Source organism: Megalops cyprinoides, chromosome 6, assembly GCF_013368585.1.
Source record: "Megalops cyprinoides isolate fMegCyp1 chromosome 6, fMegCyp1.pri, whole genome shotgun sequence".
In the NCBI taxonomy this organism is placed as follows: Eukaryota; Metazoa; Chordata; class Actinopteri; order Elopiformes; family Megalopidae; genus Megalops; species Megalops cyprinoides.
In genome coordinates, this window is record NC_050588.1 from 6,975,049 (window position 1) to 7,000,341 (window position 25,293).

General features: G+C 43.6%; 1 protein-coding gene across 1 annotated transcript; it reads left to right on the forward strand.

Annotated features, from left to right (window-relative positions):
* The first annotated feature begins 347 nt into the window (after positions 1-347).
* si:dkey-32e6.6 (extracellular matrix protein 2) lies at positions 348-24,107 on the forward strand. The gene is made up of 10 exons (XM_036530710.1): positions 348-504; positions 720-851; positions 1,669-1,892; positions 2,224-2,659; positions 3,272-3,387; positions 7,492-7,624; positions 8,430-8,587; positions 9,264-9,403; positions 21,518-21,844; positions 23,930-24,107. The coding sequence occupies exons 1-10, from the start codon at positions 348-350 to the stop codon at positions 24,105-24,107; spliced, it is 2,001 nt and encodes a 666-aa protein (XP_036386603.1).
* Positions 24,108-25,293: the final 1,186 nt, after the last annotated feature.

Here is a 25,293-nt window from a genome sequence, read left to right on the forward strand (position 1 = left end):
GGGATCTGTTGGGAAGGGGGTGTGTGTAAGGAGAGAGGGGGGCAGAGAAGAGGTAGGTGTTTTTTTAAAGGAGGAATGAATGAGGAGCTTTGTTGGAAATGTTTTCCTTTTATGTTTTTTTTTTCCCTCTTCCTAACGTCCCTTCCTCCTTCCCCTCCGTCCCCCTTCACCTTGGAGTTTTTTGTAAGTGTGTGTGCGTTTGTGTGTGCATGCGGGGTAAACGTGCTTCATGGAGGAGAGCATTTAAAGGTCCTGCCACAAAGGTCCTAAACCGTGGGTTTAGCTTTGCAGGATTCCCCCAGCAGACGCAGACGCAGAGGCTGTGGGAGAGAGGCTTGCTCGGCGCGATGTACGGGACAGTGCTCTTGTGTCTCTGCGCGTGCACCGTAGCCGCTGTTGCTAACGGGAAACTTCCGACCAGGAGAGGCCCGGAGGAGAGGAGCACCCGTGACCCGGCAGCGGTTGCCCTGGATACACCTGTGCCCGGCAGAACTCTCCCCCCAGGTGAGTGGCGGCATCGCTGCGGACGGTTTCCACACTCCGACAGCAGATCTGAGATCAGCTTGTCTCCACCCGATCCTGACCTCGACAATTTAGTACAAAGTTTTGATTCTGATGCAGGACCAGTCAGCAGAGAAGTGCTTATATGGACAATGTCAGATGTTGGGCAGGAGGACTGTGGGTCATGTAACCCTATATGGTATGTGTCTGTGCACCAGGGAGCGGTGGCCAGTGCCTGGTGAATGGGATCTATCTGTTTGAGGGATCGGTCTGGTCTCCTGAGCCTTGCTCTGTGTGCCTTTGTCAGAGTGGAGTTCCGCGCTGTCGCTCCACTCCCTGCGCCAATGATGGTAAGATAACATGGGTGACCCTCGTGGTGACCAGATAAACACTGTAGTAGCCACGGGAATGACAGCTTTTTGTGAATGACTCTTTCAGTGATGGAAATGACTGCTTTTTGTGAATGACTGTTTCAATGGTGGGAATAACTGCTTTTTGTGAATGACTCTTTCAGTGATGGAAATGACTGCTTTTTGTGAATGACTGTTTCAATGGTGGGAATAACTGCTTTTTGTGAATGACTGTTTCAGTGATGGGAATGACTAATTTTTTTTTTACATTAGATGTACACTGAAAATTAAGATTTTGCCACAAGAGAAAATTTTGCATTACAAAAGAGTTCATTGTAAAATAAGAGCATAGGAGATACATTTTCTTAACAATTTTCAGAATCTTATGTGATCCCTGTTTTCTCTTTTTAAGTATTCTCTCGTCATGATATTGTTTATAATGAGATTACAGTTGGGAACTTTAATCTTGTGTGTTTTTAAGGAGTGACAATCTTAAAGTGGGAAAATAAGGAAAACTTTGTACAGTGTGTAGCTGGGTGTGTATGATTACAACCTCTGTTGCTGTAATGTAATGTAACCCAAACACAGGCTGGACTTTGACTCTTAGGATGATTCATTTAAATACACATCCACTGGAAATTATGCTATTGGCAAGCATTTTGGCTCCCTGAAAGGTGAAATCACTGCCAGCATCAGGTTCACATTTAGATCAGTAGGTCAGATAATGTCTCAATTTATTTGCGGCCTGGATTCCGAATTCCTGACCCAGTTTCTGGGTTCATGCATGCATTGGGCTCATGCATATATCTTCATGCAGATCCTCTCACCCCTAAGTCCCCGGCCCATGGGGAGAGGGGACCGCCCCGGAAGGTAGCATTGAAGGCGGGGATGAAAGCGAGGAGGAGGGCTGACGGGAGAGGCGACGGGAGCGGCAGGCTGCAGCTCTCTCCCGCCGTGCTCAGGAGGAATGTGGCCGAGGCGAAGCACAAGCAGCAAGAGACAGGGTCCGTTACGGTGAAGGAGGTGAGCGTGAGCGTGAGCGTGAGCGTGTGTGCGTGCGATACGAGCGTGTGTGAAAAGGCGTGGCATCAGGGCAGAGAGGGGCGGTGCCAGCGTAGATCCAATTTGTTGGTGATGGCTGTGCCCTGACTGATTTATTTTGTGTGTAAAAACTGAGCCCTTAGTATTCCCACGATGTCTGAGTCTGTCTCTGGAGGTGAAGCTGGTGTGATGCCCTCTTGTAACCTACCTGTCATAAAAATGCATGTACAATCGTATTTGTATGTATGCATCTCATACAATGGCTGCTGAGGTCCCAGCGCTGTTGCCCAGGTTCTTTCCAACCTTCTTTGTTGTGTGGTCCTCTGGGTAGCTGACAAAGAGGGTGGCAACAATCGGAAGGAAGCAGGAAGCTGGGACGAAGGTGGAGATGCCGAAGGTGGTGAAGGCGGGGAAGCCGCCTCTGGCAAAGGGGAGGGAGGCGGCCGGAGCGGTCGACAGCAGCGCCGTGGCGGTGAAGAAAACTCAGAGCGGAAAGAAACAAAAAGACGACGATGATGACGACGAGGACGACGAAGACGAGGACGACGATGACGAGGACGAGGAGGAAGAGGAGGGGAAGGAGAAGGAGTGCGAGACCACGCCGCCCCCCGAGCGCTTCCCCAGCTCCGTCTTCAACAGAACCGGCTTCATGGAGTCCCTCCCCGCCGGGTGCCTGCTGTCCGAGTCTCTGATCGCCTGCGGCAGCGTGGGGATGGCTCACCTGCCCATCATCACCGACCTGGGCGTCAAAACTCTCTACCTGGCAGGTGAATGGCGAGAATGAACAGAAAGCATACACCGTGCAGCATCCACTGTATTCAGGTTCTGGGCAGAAAGAATGCATAAAGAAGAAATTAGAAGTCCGTGCACTGTTTGGTCCCAGGACAATGTACTTAAGTAGGACACAGTTAAGGACAACATTTCAAGCAGAGACATACTAATGAAAATCCTGCTTGCATCAAAACATCATTCTCTATTATGTGTCTTTAAAACAGATATTTTTGAGAGGAGACTGTGTGTGAACATTTAAACTTCACAGCACCCTGCAGTGCTGTATTAGTTCAATTTCCCATAAAATATGTTCAGTCATTTTGAGAGCAAACACACAGAGACCACTGTAACTAGTGATGAGGCTTCCTGAGTCCCAAAATGGGTTACCAGTCATTTGCACTGATTTGCACCAATCATTGTGTGCTGCCACAGAGATTCACTCAGAGAAGGCAGTGATTGACAGCACGTGAGCTCCGCCCATCCCTGGGTTTAAGAAGCTTCCGTCACCCATCGCTGCCTGTAACTGTAATGCGATTAATACCTCTGTGCACTTCTGCGTGACACTGCTCTTGGACATAACTGTGCGTTCTGTTCGGTCCTCAACGTAGACAACAAGATCAGCAAGCTCCCGCCCCGGGGCCTAGCTGGGCTGCCCAACTTGGAGTGGCTGGATCTCAGCAAGAATAAACTGGAGGACTCCTCCCTGAGCATCGGGGTGTTTCGGGTAAGTCCTCGGACGGAGAAGGCGGGGCCGGCTAACACTGTTAACAGTTTCCAAAAAGCGCAGAGCGCTGTCGCCATCTCGACGGTGCTCCAGGGGGTGGCACTAACGCCTGGCTAGGATACACAATGCCCCGGGCCCGCCCCTGTGGGCCACTGGGACGAGCCAAGCCTCTGCCCCGTTATAAAAGCAGGGGCAGGACCCGGCGCTGTCTGGGCTGACGCGCCAGGACTGAGTCATCGTAGCACCGTGGTTATAAGGGAAAACAAACAAAAAAAATCAGCGGTCAACACAGAGGGTGTTTCTAAAAACAGCGCAGATATTGCGGACGTCCACATGTACCCAGGCCTCACAGCTGTGCGAAGTCCCTTAAGCCCAGCATCTCCACACAGAATGTCCCCGCCAACCGCCAAAGCACAGCTGCCCAGGGTGAGGCCAGTAGCCAAGAGACATTTTGTGACTTTAGTCACTGAATGGAAAGAGATAATCTGAAATTATCTCTATTTCAGCAGAACCTAGAAGAGGTGGTATCATGAATTTTACATTTGTATTGTAAGAAAATGCATATTTTATAAAAAATCACATGTGACATTGCTGGACAGATTCATATTGGTTGTGTGTATTAATCAATTAAGTCATAGGAACACAATTTGTCTCTTGACAAGTGCCAACAAAAACTTTTTTTTTTGTTTTTGAATATACTTTTGTCAAAAGTAGCATAAAGATGAGCACACATACAAAATTAGCCATGTCAACTAAGCTAATGACAAAAGCCAGACTCGGTCGACCCGTTATGATTGTCACAGCTAATATCATTTTGTGTACTTGGCACCGACTGGATACAATTACCCTTAGGAAAAGGTTCTCTGATGTCCTTAGCAAATATCCATTTGCTCTCATAATCATCCCTGAGTCTACTCTATCCTTTTCTCTCAGCTACAGCTTGAGTAGAGTGCTGTAAAAATGGCTACTGTGCATCACCCAGTATAGGTTCTTTCTGCCTTTAGCAACTGATCCTGGATCAGAATATACGTTTTACTCATAATGGTTGTGGTTTGGATTTGGGGTGGGAAAGCTAAACTTAGATCTGTTGTCAGAAGCAGAAAGTACCTGGAGTGCACCATACAGGTGAGGCTACACATTGATGGGGGCTGCCATAGCAATTAAGAATACTCTGTAGCCTTTAGGACTTCAAGTCCCATGACCACCTTTGAATTAAAACACACTTTTCAACTAACCCATAATCTGGAAATAAAGCATCAAAGCAGAGTGCTATGGCCATTGATGGCAACCTAACATTATGCCAGTCCTACCAGAGTCATCTAATTCCCAAAATAGATCAATCCGACCATGAGAAGAAACCACACCCTTGTGGAGCATATCCCCATCGCTGCAGATACAAGGTAGAGACGTATCCTGACCACACGCGGTCTCTGTGACCACAGACTGACCATTGGGAAAGTCAAACGCAGAAAATCCTGGACCCATCACAGAGGGCTGGGGCTGTGGTCTCTGCAGCAAATGCTCCCAAATGAGGAACAAATACACAGAAATTTTACAGTATCCCTTCCCTCGTTTCCCACAAATGACAGATCCAGAGAGACTGGCTGTTCTACTTGGACAGGGACACGCTGCATTACTTTGTGTGAGTGCGGCCACTGCCTGACACAGCACTCATTTTTAGATATAATTGACCTGGAGCTCTGCAGCAACCCACATAGAGCAGATTTCTCCAAATGGACGTTTGCAGAAATCTAAAAATCCTGCAGAAAGACACTGCTGTGGTAAACTCGGTTTTGAAGGTGTTAACGATCATACCCGTGTGGTGCCAGGTCCTCAAAATCAATTTTAACATGTTAAATGCATGTCATTACTTTTTTCATGTTCAGTTATGACAGTAGCTTGTAACTGATAAACAATGCTCAAGACTATGTCACAGATGGAATTTCTATAAAATTGGCCATGGACCACACACAGTGAAGCACCCTACCTAGCTCCTGGTCTTCCCGAGTCTTGGTGAAGTGTGGCATTAAAAGTGGCTGGATATTTGTTTTTTTTTTTCCTTTTTTAACTGATGAGGATCTGCTGAGAATAGGTTTAAGTTTAACTTCTTTTAAATCATCCATTGTTAATGGACATCCTGTCCTGTTGATGATGTAGTTCCAGTTGCATCTTCCAAGAGATTAGACATGCAGATGAAATGAGTCACAAGCCTTTTAAATATCAGTCTTTGTGTTTTGAAGCCTACGCTAACTATATTTTAACATCATTCCAAGGGTATTCTCTCTGATGATGCAGCTTTGAGAGTTTTTTCACAGAATTTGCGAGAGCTGTCAAAATCCAGCATAATGTAGTTGCCAGTAGTCGGAGTCCACATCGTCTAATGTGATGAAGTTTCATTTTCTAATAGGGTGCACTTGTGTAACCGCCGTGGTCAGAGCAGGAAATGGAACCACATTGGATAGCTCAGACAAGAGATAGAATTAACGGGGCTCCTGAGTGGTTGAGCTGGCAAAGACACTTGAGTGCATGCTGCATGGCAAAGTTCAACACACTGCAACCTCGAGTCAAAAGCTGATTTTAGGGGTTCACAGTGGCAGGACATATTTGGCTTCATTCCACCGGGACTGGGTTGATGTCTCCAGCCAGGGTTCGCCTCATTACACCACTCATTAGTACTCTTTAAGGACTTGTTGCTCAGGGGAGGTCAGTAATGGATGCATCTATCCTGCCTGTGAAGGAAAGGCCTTCACATTATCCCCACATAACCTGTGCTGGTCTAAAAATTGTTTAAGTCAGTAATTTTTTCTTAATGTGTATAACTGCAAAAAGGTTTCCTACCTTTACAAAATCAACAACAGTATTACTCTACACTGGTAAATTCACTCTGTGGTGAATGTGTTTGTGAGGCCAGCAGTTGGATAATGAGCTACAACTGACTAAGTGGTAAATATGAAAAGACTTGGTCTACCTGCAGTAGAGAGGGATTGAGCTGCTGGTTTGTTGGTGACTTTAGCTGGTTAGGTAGTTGTTTGCTGTATTTGTTTTTTTTACTCTCTTTTTTAATGAATGATGCATCAGCTGGCATCTTTACACTACCTATGGGTGTTTTCTCTTGTTGTGCGCTGTATGACCTGTAGAGTGTGAAATGCCCATTGGCTGCATGAGGGAGAATAGGAAAAGTGCATTTCATAATCAGTACAGAGGATGTTGCAATGGGGTACAGATTGGCAATAACAAGGCCAGATTAAAGAAACAGGGGGGAAAGCTTCAAAATACCATTAATGTCAGTATCAAAACAAGATGCTGATAAAATGTTTCTCCCTTTAAAAAGATTTTTTGGCTCACACAAAGTAAATCCACTTATTACTGCAGTGGTGCTGATCACGAGAGAAGGTGACATCACCCCCCCCCCCCCCCCCAATGTGAAGAGACAGGACAGGAGTTCCATTGATGCTTTGGATAAGGACCTAGGGTCATACCTTTAGTCAGACATGCACCATGTCATGGTAATGGCAATCAAAGACCTGCTGAATTTGATCAACACAGTGTGTTACGTACAGCGAAGTGGAAACATCCCAATTTCCAGACTATTCATGGATAAAAACATAAAAAGGAAGCCAACAAACACTGCCCAAAAATGGGACAAATACACCAGTCACAAACAGCAGGGATTGGGATGGATAATGTGCCTGTCGTTTCACGTGGTCCTGTATATCCTTCTTCACTGCAAATTCAATGTAAGCATCATCCAGTCATTAGAGGTCCTACCCTGCCACTCAAACTCTTTGATGATGTAACAGCAATTTGTTTGTTTGTGCTTGGTCAGATAGCCACCTCCAAATGCAAGAACAAATGTGTCTTAAAGCTAATTTTGCATGGTTAAAAACATATTTCTCCTATGTGTTTCACAGAGAAACAGAAACTGATTTCTTCAATTGCACTGGGATTCAGGAGAGACATTTTCAGTGACACAGAAGTTGTGTAACACGGTATACATATAGCAGAATAACACACTGATTCTGTACATATGCTCACTTTTTTGTACCGTGTGGTGTTTTTCTTACCATGCATGATGACAGCACGCAATTCTTTGACTTGATACAGAATCTGACAAAGCTGAAAAGGATAAACCTGGATGGGAACAATTTGACAAAGATCCCACGACTGCCAACATCCCTGGAGGAGCTCAAGATTAACGATAACAAGATCAGGAGCCTAACACCACATAGCTTCAAAGGTGTGTGTGTGTGTGTGTGTGTGTGCCATGGGTAATTGTCTGCATGCATGCGTACGTGCATGTGCGTGTGTGTGTGTGCGTGCGTGTGTGTACATATGCTTGAGGTGCTATGTGGGTCCGTATAAGTATATGGGTCACTGTGAATGTATGGATGGCACACATACAATAAACAGAGTCCCCAGTGTAGTGACAGGGGCATGGGGTGATGCCATCTTTTAGAGGAAACAGATGTCCTGCACTCACTCTGAATTCCATTGCCGTCGCACTGCAGAGTCAGGACATAACTCTGCTGTTCGGGCCAAAATTCCACTCTGGTTTTCTCAATTTGGCCACCTAAGCATCCCCACGATTCTGTTTTACTTGATTCTCTGCCTTTACCAATGTGTGCCGAACTGGCAAACAAAAAATGCCAGCTGCGATACCCACATGCTAAATAGTCCTGGTGGACACACTAAATAGTTCTTTGTCCCATTCATTTTAAGGCATTGCAGCGCTGAGCATATCCCCAAACAGCCAGCGCCATTATGTTACTGAATGTGGGTATGTCGGGCTATAGTTTTAGTAAGGGTGCGTGAAAAAAAGAATCCTGCACACTCATCTACCACAAAATTCACACAGTGGTGAATTTTCGTCGGACAATGTTGACATTTCGGGAAGAGATTTTTATCAGAGCGGTGTGTGTAACCATTACCATGTGTGTCAGTACAGTGGCGTGTTCCAGTTCTGCAGCAAAACAGCTAGGAAAGGGGTACACATTTGGCTTGACACAGGCGTGGGTGGGAGTCATGCCTCCGGTCGTCCTCAGGTTTGTCCAAACTGCTGACGCTGGAGCTGGAGGGCAACGGTTTCCATGATGGGAACGTGTCCCCGCTGGCCTTCAGACCCCTCAGGGTGATCATCTACCTGCGGCTGGACAAGAACAAGTTCCGCGCCATCCCATCCGGACTACCCCCTTCCCTCCAGGTCAGTGAGAAACCGAGGCATTTCGGCAAGTACAGCAGGATCAGGTATTGGTGGCCGACAGTGTAAGCCATTCGCATTTGCATATCAAATTCATCAATGATGATAATGGTGTGATTTTGTGTCTCCTTGTTTTTGCCACAGTAACGTAAATGTAAATACATTAACTGTTACTCCATCATACATGATTATACATTAGATATTGGTGATGCATACAATACATACATATAATGCAACAGTACAGTATATTAACCGCAAAAGTATCAAGCAGCGATGGCCAACAACTCATAACACTGACCCCTTACTTACCTTAAATCCCGAACTACTGAGATCATCGCTTGGTGCCCTCCTGGATTTGTCACACAAACATAAAAGGAACTGAACTTAAAACAATTGTTACTGCACTGTACAATACATTATGCAGTAGGGGTGGGTAATACAGTACAGTATATCAATAGGTGCAAGAGTACCAAGCTGTGGTGGTTTACAATTCAAGTCATTTACAAGACCTTAACACATCCTTTTGTTACTGCCACATACATGTAGAGGTGCAATAGTATGATGCGCTTGTGGCCTTTAATGTAAATTATGTATGTTGATCGTATTATGACATCCTTAATATTGTACTGTAGTGGGGCCCGCAACATTTTGAACATGAACACCAAACCTGTGCTTCCAGGAGCTGCACCTGTCAGAGAATCGAGTGGAGGAGGTGCATGAAGGGATTCTCAATAAGACGGTGGAGCTGAAGGTCCTGGATCTGAGCCATAACCGCATACGGGAGGACCGCATCGCGCCTCGGGCCTGGATACACCTGCCGTAAGTGTGACCGTGTCATTGGGGTTCAGGTTTCAGCATTTGTTGGGCAGAGCATTACCTGTGTCCCTGTGTCTTCCTCTCACTGCCGACAATCACTTGGCGATGACAGTGAATGTGTACAATGTAGCTCTCTTTTAATCATCCTCATGCTGGCATTGCTGTTTATCAAATATCAACCCTAACTTACCGTTATACCAGTGGATGTCCATGTAGTTTTTCCACATCAGATCACTTGCCATATGAATGAACACTTGACCAAAAGTTAGTGTGAAATCCTTTTCAGGCTTCCCAGTCTTCTTCAGAGAACCTATACAAACGCCTTTGCTCCGCATCTCCTTCTCTCTGCAAATTAGGCTGTTAATACTCATGCTTTAAAAACTGACCTTGATCATCTAAATGCCTGAACACTGAACACTATGCTAATATATAAATATAGTCTGCTCCATGCATGCCAAGCTGATTTGCATTGTGCTGTTCAGAATTTTTTTTGGAATTTTAACTCAATCAAAGTGCATTCTGGAAACTGAAGGCAGACAAGAAGGAAGTTATAAGGATTATACATGGTCTCTGCTAAGATAAAAAAAAAAAAAAACATTGCAGCAAATACTAAATGACTTAAAGAATTCAGGATAGATTTACATATACAGATTTGGAAAAGATTCGATTGTTGCGGGGAGGTACAAATCAATTGATCATTCATTGCTCGTGCATTAGAGATGACATCAGTGCATGACATTCCTGTTGAGTGAAGCAGGGATTTTTTTGTTTTTCTCTGTGAATGCCTACTAAATTGTAAGGAAAGTAACACCATGCTAAACTTTCTGATTTCTGATGAAGTTGCCCTTTAATGTCTGAGTGCTTGCTTAAACTTTAGAATGTAGTTCCTTAACAAACCACAAGAGAGAGCACTGTTCCCACTGTGTCCAGTCAGATACCTTCCCTCAACTGAAAACTGGCTACTGCAAAAAGAATATAGACGTTGTTTTAACTGCAGTTTTAAGTAATTTTAGTTGCACCCAACAAAATGAAAACCAACAATAACAAACATTTTGGTTTTTTGACGGTTGTGGACACATACCTGTTTGTGTATCTTATGTAAAATTAAATCATTTTACTGCCTCTGTGCAAAAGTAGTTTATTAATTCTATTACTATGCAGCATCTAATGATCTTACAACCAGATGCAAAGCAAGCCAGTAGTGATTATAGAATATTACCTTTTTAGGAGTTGCTAACACAAAACATGAAAAAGATTAACCATTTACAACCTATGGAAAGCAAAAGAAAGATCAGTTACCACGGAAACCATAACTGTTTACCTTCGGGCAATGCCATATTGAAAACAAGATACTTTTTTCCTTTTCTTTTTCCCATGACTACTTGCAAACTCAATGACAGATTAGTGTAAGGTGCAGTACTGCTCCATTTGTGTGGAGACAAAGATTTGCATCCTCATCTGTAAAATGATCCAGCTGTAAAATTCTTTCTGTAAAATTCATAATTATCTGTGTTGTGACCCCTGGGACAAATTTGTTAATCAAGTAAATGGCAGGTGATTACACAGACATGGCATCTGGAGACATATAAAAAAGAATGATTAATGAACCTACATGCTGAGACGACAGCAATCCATTCTTGGGGCATACGGTGTATTTGATTTGCTCAGATGTGGTCAATTCCACTGTGCTTTTGTTGCCTCGGTATCCTTGAGAACCACACAAGGATCTTCCGGAATGCATACATTGTGGTGGTGTCACTGAATTCTTCAACATATGCTCATGTGCTGTTGAGATTGAGAGAGAGAGAGCATAGAGACCAAGCAGTAAAGAGCAAGGACAGAAAGAGCTTATCACTGTATGTCAAACCACAATGTGGAAAGGCCCTGGTCAGGACTATGTGATTTTGACTAAAGGTTTGGATTGTAGAAACTGGTGTTTACGACCGCCCTGGGCCAAGACGTCCTGTTCCACATTTAGAGACGTGAAAAGGCGTTAATTATAATATTCCTTAGATAGCACCACCAGGAAAGGCATCCGTCGTTCTTGAACAGAGTATACCACAGTTAAAGGTTAGAAAGAAGAAGGAATTATGCCTTCTATGGTCACTGCAGTGGTACCATTAAATTCTGGCTGATTCTGGCTACAAGACCAGTCATTTCTGGATGAGTCACCACTGATCAGTCAGTGTGTCAGTCTGGCACCAGCACACTGACATACATGACACAGATTGATAGGGATTAAATGTTTGTTAAAGAAAGCATCATAATAAAAAAAACTGTAATGTATGTAACTTAAATCTTAAATTTTGATTTGGTTTAGACTACAGTGAATAAGACTGAGCCTATGATATCAAAGTAAGCAGGCATGGGTAACTGCAGCAGAGATTTGGATTAGAATCACTGGCCAGTGTGAGCCATGGTTCCCTTAAGCAGTGTGTGTGTACCAACCACTGAGTTTTTTATGGTTCATAAATGTGCTCCTTTTCTATGTGTTATGTCACACAGTATCATTTGGCACTCCCATCTTTCATATTTATATGAAACGATCTCAGTGATCAAAAGGTGCCCAATCATGCCCTGTCTCATCACACTGGCAATGCACAGTAATAGTTAGAGTCCTGGACTCTCAAACTTTGGACTGTTAAAGTGAATGTGAAGTTGCAGTCCTAGGTTGACAGGGACAAAATGGAACCCCCAGCCATTCCAGGTTACTGGAAGCTACTGACAGGCAGCTTGCGCTTCTAGTGAAATCAGGAATGGCTCAAACTGCTATGGATTATGAGTCATATTACCAGTCCCTGGGGTCAGGGTGATTATACTGCTGCTTCTCAATGGGAGTCCTATCCACTCAAAAACATGCGGCTGGACTAAATCCAGCATTTGCAACAAACTTTCCAAATTACCTGTGAACCAAACAAAAATATCGCCAGGGTTGAACCAAAAAGCCAAATTAGCTTAACTCTGCTTGGAGGACCGTGGGATCATGGGAGCCCTGAGACGCTTTTTGGATGTGGAGAGGCACAGTCCGGGCTCAGGGCCGTCAGGGGAGTGCCCGTCTGCCTGCTGTGTCGAATTGGGAGCCCTGCATCATTATTTTCTCAGAATTTTAATTTCTCCATAAAAACAGCATTATTCAGCAGTACAGTGTCAGACTCTGGTTTTGACCTCTGTTTTTAATGCGATCCCTCCAGCCATATTTTTTCGATTCAGCTCCATGACTCCAAGTCGATCACGCCTCGTTTGCTAATGCTTTTCATAGCTGGTTGATTTAAGGGGCATTGCTATTTATTTGGGTGGTGGTGGGGTTGTTATTTTGTCTCCCCTCTTCTGTCTGTTTCCTTTTTCCTTCCCCTCAGTCTTGGGGGTTGAAAGTACATAACAATTAAAACGGTAGTAATAACTCATGTAGCACTTTTTTGGGAAAATGTACATCTTATGCACTGAGTACATTATCATTACATAGATAAAAAGCAATAAATGAATGAATGTATGAATGGATGGATAGTAAATTTATTAAGACAATATTTATGTAAAAGCCTGTGACTGGCACTGTTTGTAAGAACAAGAGAAACACCAAAGTGAAAAGCCAGTTTTGTTGGGTTTTTATTTGGAAAGCACAGGGGATTTTATTTGATGATAAGTCCTGAGAGCTGGTGTGACAGCTTTACACCTTAATAAATAACAACCAGCTGAGGGTAACCTCTTGCAGACGACAAATCCGGAATTTAGCTCTCAAGGTCATTTGACCTTCCTGCTTTAGGGGTTTGTTTTAAGGGCTCAGAAGATGAGCAAAACGAGAAATATTTCCGCAAACCTACAGATACCTTATTGGGGGCAGGACCCAATCCCTTAAGACCATAGAATCCAGAAGGCTTCTGTTGGATTGAGTGAAAACCAGCAATGTGTTAGTGTTCAACAGAGTCTCAATGGTGAGGCTACTGGGACAGCATCCCCAAGTTAACATCAACCCCACTGCAAAATAAACCAATTACAAATCTACCTCAGAAACAAGTGGGAGTTACTATTTACTATGTGCTATTCCAACCACTCCCCTAGAGAAACATTTTAAGGTGGACTTCCCAGCATCGTTCAGCCCACACAAGAAGCCAAGGCCTGGAATCTCCTCTGAGGACAGTACTACATTATGTACCAAAAGAGAGATGCAGGGACCTGGGAATTTACTGTGGAAATAAAGACAACCTTAAATGAGTTTGAATATGGCCTTAACACAAGCATTCTTCTCAGCCACACTCACCCTGGATTCAAGCAAAACCAGTGAGACGTCTACAGGAAAATGGGATTCAGAAGAAAGAAAACCCGATTAAATTACAAGTGACTTTTTAACTTAAGATGGTTAAGATGGTAACTTTGTGGTTTTGACTGAATCCAGGCATAACTTTCATTGTTATTAATGTGGTGCAGATGAAAATGTACTTTTTTTATTGCAGTGACCTTTCTTTTAAGAGGATTTGATGGTTTTAAATGGAAAACCATGAGCCTTTGAAACAGGTAGCTAGTACATTTGAGTATGATAACCGCTATCTGTTCACTCAGAGCTGCGGCTGGTGAGAGAAATTCAGTTTTCCTTTGCCCCAGCAGGTTGTGATATCCCCGGGGGTCTGCCAGCTGCCTCTTGCTCTGAACTGAAACTCATATCTCTCCTGAGGCCCGATGCGCTTCAATCTAAATGCCTGCTAAACCCTCTAACTCTTTCAAAACTGTTTCAACTCTTTCTGACGTCTCGCTCCTGAGAGCGTGGCTCTCACGCTGAGCCCCAGAGCTCCCTCCCGCAATGTTTTCCTGAGCGTCCCGCTCCGATTCACAGTCAGCGAAATTATGTTTCCCCAGAACCTGTTGTGTTTATTTTCCTAGCACTGTGTCCGGTGTGGGCCGCAGGCTGGCTCGCGTTACAGTGCAGTAAATCCCGGCTGTCCGTCAGAGGCAGCGGGGCGCCTGTCTCGCACTGTAAACGTCACCGTCACACCCCGCCGCCGCCCCCCCCGCCCCCCCCCAAGCCACCCCCGGAGTTTCAGCGATGCTGACTGCTGACTTGCTGACTTTATGTTGCCTTTGGTTCACAAGTTCCAGACCAGATCAGAATCCGCTGGGATTTATGTGTGGGGTCAGGGTTGACACAGTTATATACAGTCTGCAAAACATTTTACTGGATTTTTTTGTCCTTTTTCAATGGGAGGAATTTGCGCCCGAAAGACATGCATATGCATGTACAACTGGATGCTGCTGTGACTTCAGATGCTTTTCATTTGTTTGCTTAAGCTCTCAGAGATCCGGAGTGGGTATCTACTGGGGGACTGATATTGCAGTCTCTACGTCCCCCTTTGACAGTAGATAAGAGAGGCAACCCATCTCCGGCCGACCCCCGCTACTCTTTTATTGAAGGAAATACCAGCGGATTAGAACGCATGGGAGCAAGTCCCACAGTGCCAGAGCAGACCCCAGAGGCCTGTTCCCTCTCTCCCTCATCACACCATTTGTTTCTAATTAGGACAGGGGTGAGGACAGGGAGTGGAGGCTCAGTTTGTTTGGGATGTTGTTTGTGTGTGTGTGTGTGCGTGTATGTGTGTGTGTGTGTGTGTGCGTGTGTGTGTTTGTGTGGAGGGAAGGGGTGGTGGTAGGGTTTACAAGGCAAAAGAGATACAGGGGAAGCAGAGGGAGTGAGACTGACACACTCCCAAAAGCAAAGAGAAGTAGGTATTGAGGATGAGGGGTGTAAAAGTTAAGGGGGTGTTGACAGGGAATGTGTAGGGCTTCAGAGAAGGGAATGGTGGGTTCTGGTTTGTGAGTTGAAATATCGGGCGGAGATTATGGGGACTGATCTGAGATGGTGTTTAAGAAAAAAAACGAAGTGGTTGGGGAACAAGGATGCTGTAGACTGTTTTGGCAACATGGAGAGACGGGGAAGATCTGTCACCCACTGTAAAATATGACAAACAAGACAAAAGACTTCTCTGAAAGTATATTTTAACCGCAAATCGCATATCTTCTTGGAATATTTGTTTTGGTCATGACTACTCAGACTCAGTCTTTTGTGCAATCCAGTGGTAATAAATCTCTAGTATAAATGGACCACTTTCAGTCATCTACCCTATAAAGCCACATTGTGTCAGAAACACAGCTATTTGTGCCATGAAGAAATAGTTCCAGGTTTGTTTCATGTAGTCATCAACTGGATCAATTATCACGTCACTAATGCATTTATTTCCTGTAGTATGATCTGTGGCAATGCCCTCAGAGGGAGAGTATATTTGTCAAAGTGACTCATTGACTGAATGACTGAAGGAGTCACCCTGGAGCCGTAATGGCTGACAGCGTGGGCATCTGGTTAGTGAAAGTAAACACCTGCAAATGGTAATGAGCCAAACCCGCATCCTGTAAAAAATCTGTTTAAAGACCACATTTATGGTGGTACATGTCCGCAATTACTGATGAAGAGATTAGCCGGGACAAAACCCAGCACATACAAGAGGCCACAGAGGCCATGTAGGAAGCCTGGGACAGCCCTGCTGTGCCATAAACGTTATCCTAATAGCTTAAGTACAGTCTGATTAAAATGTTAAACTGTGCATTAGGATGAAGTGCGTGTATTAACAATGCCTACTTTCCCAACCTTCTAATTTAAGAAGCAAGCCATGGTCAGCAAAACAATGCTGCCTATAAAGAAAACCGCAACTCGGGTACCCGAGACAACTGTATATTTCACCTGTGTATCTTTTTGGAAATGATAAATATGTGGTAAATGAGAAAGCATTCTTCAGAATGCCGTTGTGGCTTTAGGCCGGACGTAACAGTTTCATAATGGGTTACATAAAGAGTCTGTGCCTCAGGGAAAAATGACTTACCACCTGCAGATCTGTGCAGATGTGGAGCACATTTACTTGCACACAAACACATATTCTGAATCTGGAACACTCACACACATGCACGCACTGAGATTGTTATTACAAATAACAGTGAAATTTCTTTGGTGGCAGTCATCACTAGATGGGCTGGCCTGGTGTTGTATGTGGAAATAAAACAAAAGGTATACCCAAAGTATATACCAGTAATTCAGGTCCAGTGATCTGATGTGTATATTTCACCTAAACTCCCAACTATGCAGACTAAATTTCAACTGAAAGAACAGAAAACTCAAAACTGCTCCCTGACCTATAGCATTTTAAAATGCAAAGTTATACAGCAGGGCAGTCATCTTTGAAGTGGCATAGTTTAGTGTTTAATGTTTTGAGCGTTTGTTCTAATGTATTAAAACCAGAAGTTTATGCTCTAACAACTCTATGTCAACTCATTATATCAAGGGCTAGTATGCTCTTGCATATAGCTTCTGCCAGATTTTAAAGACAAGGTTACACATTTGGATGGACTTTCAACAATTGTACAGCTAAACATACAATATTTGATTCAATGACCTATTGAATGCAATTGTATCCCCCATCTCACTTGCAATGACTTATTCCGGTTATATTTTATGATTATGAAAAGTCTTCTTTGTTCCCTCCAAAACAATTCACATGTGTTGGATTTTTAGATTTTTACAGTATCCAGTCCAGCATCTTGACCGTTTGAAAGCCATGAAACAACAAATATATTTTATGGTTATGAAAAGGGGTGATGGGGCACATCCATAAACTAAAATAAGTCATTTGTCTGCATAATGAAACGATCATGTAATCTGATGTATGTCATACTCTACATACTTCTACCAACAATCAGCGACTTTAACCCTTTAATCAGAAACCTTGACAATTTATTTGTATTCCATTTTCAGTATCGTAGTATAGTGTTAAAGTTCACCACAATACATCTGACCGTTAAATTATTGCTCCTGTCCGTGGTGTGGGTTGCCTGGCGCCAAAACTGACAGGTGTTGGGAGAGCTGCCAGTCGCGGGTTTGAATGTGCGGTAGGCTGCTGTTTATTTGAGAAAGGCTCTTCACCTCACTTACAGTAGGAAAAACTCAGCTGTGCAAATTGCTCACAGAATTTACAAGGAAGCTCCGAAACTCATCCTGGGAAAGTGGTGACTGTTCAACAGAAGGGAAACGCTCATAATGCCTCTCACTGCATGAGTGAAATTCGGCACTGTTTTCCTAGCTACCCTATCAGTGGCATCATCTCTCCGCGGGACTGATGACCTATTGATGAAAAGGATTGACGAAAAGTCGACCGCGGAATTGGAGCCGCGCGCGTCTGCCGAACAAAGGCCCCGTGGTCGCGTAAGCCCCGGTTATATAATGGTAGTTGTGTAACCCTGGCATAAGCGCAGTTGGATCTGCGTTGGCGAGCGCGGTGGGGTGGCCACAGGATAGCTCGTCTCCTGGTTCGCGTTAGCGGAGAGAGTGCCTGGGGGGGGCGGCTGCTCATGATTGTTTTTGGCCCCTGTCTCGACGGTTTAGCGCTGGCTCGGAGCACGGCAGCACGTCAGAGGCATGTTTCACACGTGAAGGTGCAGCCGCGGTGGAGCAGATTCACAGGCTCTCCCGCTATTCAATAAAATAAGGATAAAATAAATAAGATTTTACATACCGCTCCATTTGCAAAAATGCACAGGTAAACGCTGCTCGCAAGGCTCGAGTCAGGGCAGCCTGGATGGACCAATCAGCTCTCAGCTGACCGAGCCAGGCTAGATGGACCCAAGTGCGTCCTTTAAAATTGGATACATCTCCTCTTTTGTGCAGCGTTGAAATTAAAAGCATGTGGAAATGAACATCTGAAGGCTTCTTAACTACCAGGCCAGCATTTTATCCAGGGAGTGTGACGGTTGTCTCAAATTCGGGAAAAAAAATATCATAACCACACTGATTTAATGGATTGTTTGATTCTGTCATTTCTCTCTCTAGTAACCTTTTTCTTGTTATGAATATTCACATGTGTTATTTGTTTGAGTCGAAAGTTAGGATTTATATTGTCATACTTCTAGTTTTTTGTTGAAAAGAGGACATTGCTTACGAATTCATGGTGACAAAACAACTTTAGCATGCTATACACTGTCACTCAGTGCTCAACTGTAACTGACTCCCCATTATCAGACAGTACAAGTCTTCTTATAGATAGTGGAGGCATTTTCATTTGAGTGTCCAAGGTATCTTTGGTAAGGTTCAAGTTAACAAGGTAACTTTGAACACCATAAAGTTGCAATAGAATTGTAAGTTCCTTTGAAATCATATCCTGGTTTTGTAACCACCCTCAACCTGTTTCCCAGAATGCATTGCTGTATTTCTCCTCCCCCTCTATGGATTGTAGGAGATTATGTTGTTGAAGACTGTTTGTGATTACCGAAACACTTAAATATGGATTCTAAAGGCTTAATTCTCCAAGCTTAATGTGTGGACTTTGAATTTGTATCAATCATATCAGTGCGCCCGTCTAGCGCCAGCAAACAGAAGGGGCATGACATGGATCACAGAAGGTGGTGGATACAACAAAGTGACATGGAAAGCTCTTTGCTGCAACTAAAATTTTTGGGAGTATCAATAAGTATTCATTAAAGCATTCATCCATTAGATGAGTTCTTTCAGAAGTTAAATCAAGGTCCTTACTTCTGTGATCACTAAAGATCGCAAGGCACTTCTCACAAAGAGTAGGAGGGATCCTTGGTGCTAAATTCACAATCAGGTTCTTTCAGTCTGGTCATCCAACAATCCTCCAATGTAATTGGTTAATTAGCCCCCTCCCTCTCCACCTCAGCTCATGTGTGGTGAGTGTTCTGGCACAAAATGGCTGCCCTGCATCACCCAGGTAGGTGCTACACATTAGTAGTGGTGGAGGTGACTCCCCTGCTTCACAGTAAAGTGCTTTGTGAATATAATTATTGTTGTTGTTATTGTTCAGTCATCTGAAGGCTTAGGAGGTGATTGGGGAAACAAAAAAAAGGAAATTTATGATATTATAATGTCTGTTTATCACTCATGTTTAAGGAAGAGGAATAAAAAAAGAGTTAAAATAGCAGAAGGAAATTTCTGCACCACGAAATGTTCCTTGCTTTTCAATGTGCATCATGAATAATTTTTTTTAGATTTTCGGTAAAGTAGGGTTTCACACAAAGTTTTGTATTATGCACCTCCTGTCATTAAACTCAATGAATTTTTCACAGCCTCCATAATAAAAAATTTACAGTTGCGTTGTGTTAACATTTAACAACACCACTGTTGAAGAAACAATTTCAAGAATTCTTGTAACTTATTAATGAACCTTGCAACTGTATACCTCTTAATTTTATATTAATACAGTTATTAACATATATATTTATACAACATATATATGTTAATAACATATATACACACACACACGTACACATATGTAATGTACATATATGTAATATATATATATATTACACATTACTTGTGTAATGTGATATAATACATATTACACATATATACATACACAGACATTAGGAATGGTTATTTTCTTTCATGAGAGAAAATTCTAACTCTCCATGAAGAAAAACCACAATCGCCATGGGCTCCATATTTTGCATTTAGCGATCAAGTGAAAATGACAGCCCCTTTCAGCATCTGCCAGCGCTTGTACCCAGCCGAGTATGGATGTCACAGTGACGTTGATTAGCCTCTGTGGAATCATGTTCCACTCTTTATAAGAGCTGTGTGGAGTTCAGCATGTATCCCAGAAGCAGGCACACTCTGGCATCCGCACTGATCCGGAATATCCCAGTTTGAACCTGTTTGCACAGGGCGCATTTGTAAACATGAAGAAGTAGCCCTTTGGTGTCCAAGTCCTGTTCGCGATCAACATTGGGGTTTGAAAGTTTCTGCTAGAATTTTGTACCCATAACCAACAGTGCATAACCACCAGGAAATGTGAGATAAAAACTAGGGTAAAATACTGTTCTGTTCAGGGATATATAGGGGATGGAGCTGGTGTAGTTTAATGCTGACATCACAGGGTTGTACATACAGTAGCAGCACTACAAAAGAATTGACACAACATACTCAGTCCTACATTTACAAATCCTCAAACTTCCCCTTGCACCTACTACGGCATTTAACAGAATGTGGTATGTAATGTAATGATTACTGCCGTCGGATTGTGACATGATTTAGTATGGTCTCTGCTCTGCCTGTCCATTTTGTTTGCACTTTTGTAAGTCAGTCTGGATGAGAGAAAACCCCATGAATGCACAGGCACGACACAGCCTCAGGCACAGCGTGTCTCGAATTGGCTTGTGCCACACCAGCAATAAACAGCAAGTAAATCCTCACCAATACAGAACAGGCCCTGCCATTGCACTTGAAAGAACAAGCCCCTTGCTGGGAGAGCGTCCCAGTAAATAATGCGTTGTAGCTAAGCCGTCCAATTAACAGCACCCAGTCAATAAAAGCAAGATAGAACGCTCATGTTCATGCAAAGCAAAACGGAAGCTCTCGAGGTGAATTCCGTGTTTAATGAACATTCCATAACAATCGCAATCACCTCATATCCTTAAGTTATAAAATTACTGTATGTCCCACTGCGCTTTTATGTACGTGGAGTCTAAGGAGTCCAGCAGTGCAGACCTATACTATGCAGGTTTGCATACATGTTACATAACTTTGCATGGGGCTCAATGAGCAAACCTGGGGCACACCTCATGTACCATTACTGCATGCCTAACAGCATTTTACTCCATATTAACTAAGTGAAATGATTTTGCAAAGGCCTGTGAGACAGTTTACATGTGTTGGGTTTTTAGCTTGTTACAGTTACAATGGGCAAGACAGTCCAATGTCTTGCCCATTTGAAATCCGTAACATAACAAACTCCTTGGTATTGAACTGAAAGCAGCTGTCATATTTGGGAAAACGGTATCTGGTACAATACAAACTAATTTTTTTGTTTCACTTTGGCACAAACAAGGTTGTTTGTATGTAGGCAGATGTTTTCATGTTAATAAGAAGTTGTAAAGAGTGAGTCTAAAGAGGGGAAAGAGAGAGAGACAGATGGAATAGAGGATGGGGGAAAATTATCCTAAATGTGGAATAAACTTGTCTGTGAGCACCAGTAAGAGCATTGGTCCCTTGAGTTCTTCTCAGAACTTTCTTGGCAAGTCAAACACAGATGTCATCTCAGAGAGGCTTTGCATGTTTTTCCTTTGAATTCCCAGCAAGCTAGAAGCCCTGGATCTTTCCCACAACAAGCTGGTCCACGTGCCCTCCTTCCTGCCAACAGCCCTGCGCCAGCTCACCTTGCACCACAACCAAATTGAGCGCATCCCCGGGTACGTCTTCGGCCACCTGCGGCCGGGGCTGGAGTCCCTCAACCTGTCCCACAACCGGCTGACCGCCGACGGCATACACGGGGTGTCCTTCCTGGGCCTGTACCGCTCGTTGACCGAGCTGCTCCTGGACCACAACCGGCTGCGGTCCGTCCCCCGGGGCCTGCTGCTGCTGAAGTCCCTGCAGCTCCTGAGGCTCAACCACAACCTCATCAGGTAGCTCTCACCTCTGCTCCACCTTATCTGCAGCTACCTCTCTGTGCTGTAACACCTAGTTAACCTAGTTAGTTCACTCCCAAAGAAAAGCCGTTTTATTGATGAAGGCAGCATGCAGGAACTGTTGAATCGTTTTTTATGAAAAGCTGCTAAGTGCGGGTCTTTTATAAATTTTTCTGGTAAAGTTCTTTTGATCCCTGAACCTCTGCCCTTTTGCAGTCAATGTTGTTACTGGCAGTTACACGTTAGGGTCGTCTCACCGCGGCAGCTTGTGTGCTGAATCATAGGGAATAGCGAGTGTAATCCTCCAATATTCATGCATGCCACCTACTGTGACTACAAGACCCTACCCACTCACCTCTCTCTCCAGAGGAATGGAGCTGATTTGTTCCACCTGCGTGGGCTCCCAGCCATTTTTGGCAAATGAAATGACCAATTTCAAACACATGTAGGATTCGGTCTGCACTCAGCGCACCCGCCTCTGTATTTAACCAAAATGTTGAAACAAGAACATGCTTTATATAGATAAGCCATGAAAATTATTTACTTATGAAAGTGGGGAGGTGTGTGCTGAGGCTTGGCACAATGATAAATCTATGAAAGTAGGCTCAGCATCTTGTTTGGATTGATCTCATAAATATGGAAGTGAAGCTAAGGTAAGACTCAGACACATTAACATATTTGAGGGCCTCGTTTTGGAAGCCCTGTGCCCATCAGCCTTGGTTTTTCCACCTCTCATCTGATGATCCCCTTCCACATCAGCTTCTGCCAGGGCCTATGTGTCTGTGTTTTTAAATTAAAAACAGATCTCATAAATATGCATCCTCTGGTCCTTATAGCTTTTTTTCAGATGTGTGGACGTTAACTATTGTTCCAATTTCATTGACTAAACCATTGTGGGAGGTCTATTAGCATAGCACTTCGCTAATAGAGAAATGTGCGGCGCAAAGCTGGTACAGATATTTCAGTGTGCGCCCTTTCACAATCCCACGGGATTTTAGAGTTTTCATTGCCAGGGGCTGAAGACATGGAAGTGGAGTGAGAAAGAAAAGATTGGAGTTGGAGTCAGAGAGCGAGAGCCATGCTGAATGCGTGTCAGAAGGCAGTCAAAATTAAATGTACCACACACACACTCACACATACACACACACAAACGAAAGATGCCATCTTAGGGATACCAGCTTAAACATCCATCTGCGCCAGAGCGAGACAGAAGGGTGGCTTTATGATTTGTTTACTGCCGCTCTGATTACTACTCCATATTACATATATAGAAGAACATCCACTACTTTGCTGTTATATTTTGCTTTAAAGCTTTGGCACAACTTGTAGGTCCTTCATCACACCAATAATAACTCTTTCAGAAGGAGGATATTCCATGGAATTTGAGTTTTATTTCTATGCAGCATTATCATTTATGTTTTTTGAGGTTTTTTTTTTTTTGCCAAAGTTAGTCCTTCTCTCACTGGCAGTCACCCTCCTTCCTCAATTTTACTCAGGCCCACAAACACTCAGGGCCTCCTCTCTCCCTTTTCATTTCCACAACATCCACCTCTAGGGCCTTGACCTTTTCTGCCCTGTTCAGCTGTCCTGGAGCAGAAAAGAACAGTAAATGAGATTGTTTGGAAGAAATAAGTATTTAATTTTCTCCTGTGAAAAAACAGCGTAGCCAAGCTAAGGCAAACCATCTGATGAGACAAAGGCACAGAAAGTGATGTTTGAAAATTCATTATAAGATCCTTATTGTAATGATTATAATAAAAAAACTCCTCTGTGTAATGTTTAGTGAAATGTTTTTGTCATTAAGTATTACTTTTCCATGAAAAATTTCTCATAGTGTTTAAGCTCATAAACCCATAATTACGCTGGTGAAATGATGATAAATTGTGTGTAGCCAAAGCACATAGAACCATTTCTTGTACCATCACAATGTCGCTCTCACCCAGCTGCTTTTAAATGAGACCAAAGGGAACAATTGCTACCAAAAAAAGAAAAAAACACTTAAGTCCAAGTTCCTCTCCCTGCCAACAGACCTTATCCCTCCATTTGATAAAAACAGTAGTGAGAATGCTCTTGCCTCTCCAGGTATGTGCCCATGAACTCCATCTGTGACACCAGAGTCAGTGAAGACTCACCCCTGGTCTCCGTTCACCTGGAGAACAACCTGATCAACCGCCGTCTCATCCCTCCGACAGCTTTCTCCTGCATTAAGAGCTACCACAGCGTTCTCCTGCGGCCCCAGGCCTACGAGGAGGAGGAGTAGATCCCTCACCCCCCCACCCCCCCCCCACCCCTGTGGCCCCCTCTCTCATTCACAGTCTCATTCATACTCTCATTCTGTTCTTTACTCCTCTCACTCTTTCACAGCATGTAAGCAGGGCTACTTAGCCTCAGTGCTCACAAGCGTTAATCTAAGCCATGGTGTTAACCACCAATTTCGACCAATAGTTGACTTCATGGAACCATGTTAAGGTTCCCCCTGCTCTGAGGGATTCAGTGGCTTAGCCAGCTGTTGCACTGTGGTCCTCCAGGACCAGTTGCCCTGGATTTTGTCATGTCTGCTTCTCCACTGTGTCAGTTTAGTCTTCATAAGCCCAGTCCTTTTTTCACGCAGGTCATCATGAATTTATCAAGGGTGATTGATCATTCAGACCCATATATGTCAGCCTTCCTGTAGCAGAGTGGACATAGCATTCCCTTAGTCCCAGTCCTGCATGCCGTCTGTTTTCTCATAACCTTTCTCATACTTTCTTCATCCCTTTCTTACTACATAGACTACCACAAGCCCAGACTTGCTCATTGTGCCATTCATAGCCTAGCATTCCTGCTCTTGCTTATGGTAACAGACTTCTACAGAGAGATACTTCAGGAGTGGGACATGCAATACTGAATATACATTAGATAACATCCAGTATTAGGCCATTATAAGAACTAGGCAGTCACAGTTGTACTAATACAGAAATGGTGCAAAGACTGCAATTAAGCATCCTTTGTAGAGAAAAAATGCTCTCAATCATGTGTTTGTAAAGAATACATTTTTCATCCTAATAATTTTACTTTTACTTGTATGTGTCTGTTTGTGTGTATGTGTGTTTGCCATTAGGCAGCAATGAAAGTATTGTGACAAATGTGTATTTGTGTGGCAAAAACTTACATTAAATGGTAAAAAGGCTGTATGTAACACTGCATTGTGCCAAGTGATATCATCAGAGAAGTACTTAAGTGTACTAATGTAAAGACCATGGCAGGTATTTTTACGTAGTACAGTGACAGATATATAATGCAGACAGTTTCAAGATAAAGCTCAGCTTTCAATTGACCCACTTTAGCATCTTTAGAGCTTTAATACTGCTGCCATTTTAGCAGAAAAGTTTACAAGAGGAGACAAGTTATTTTTGGCAAGCAACCAACAATATTCTTGGGGGCCTGTTGGCGCTTTTTAGACTTGT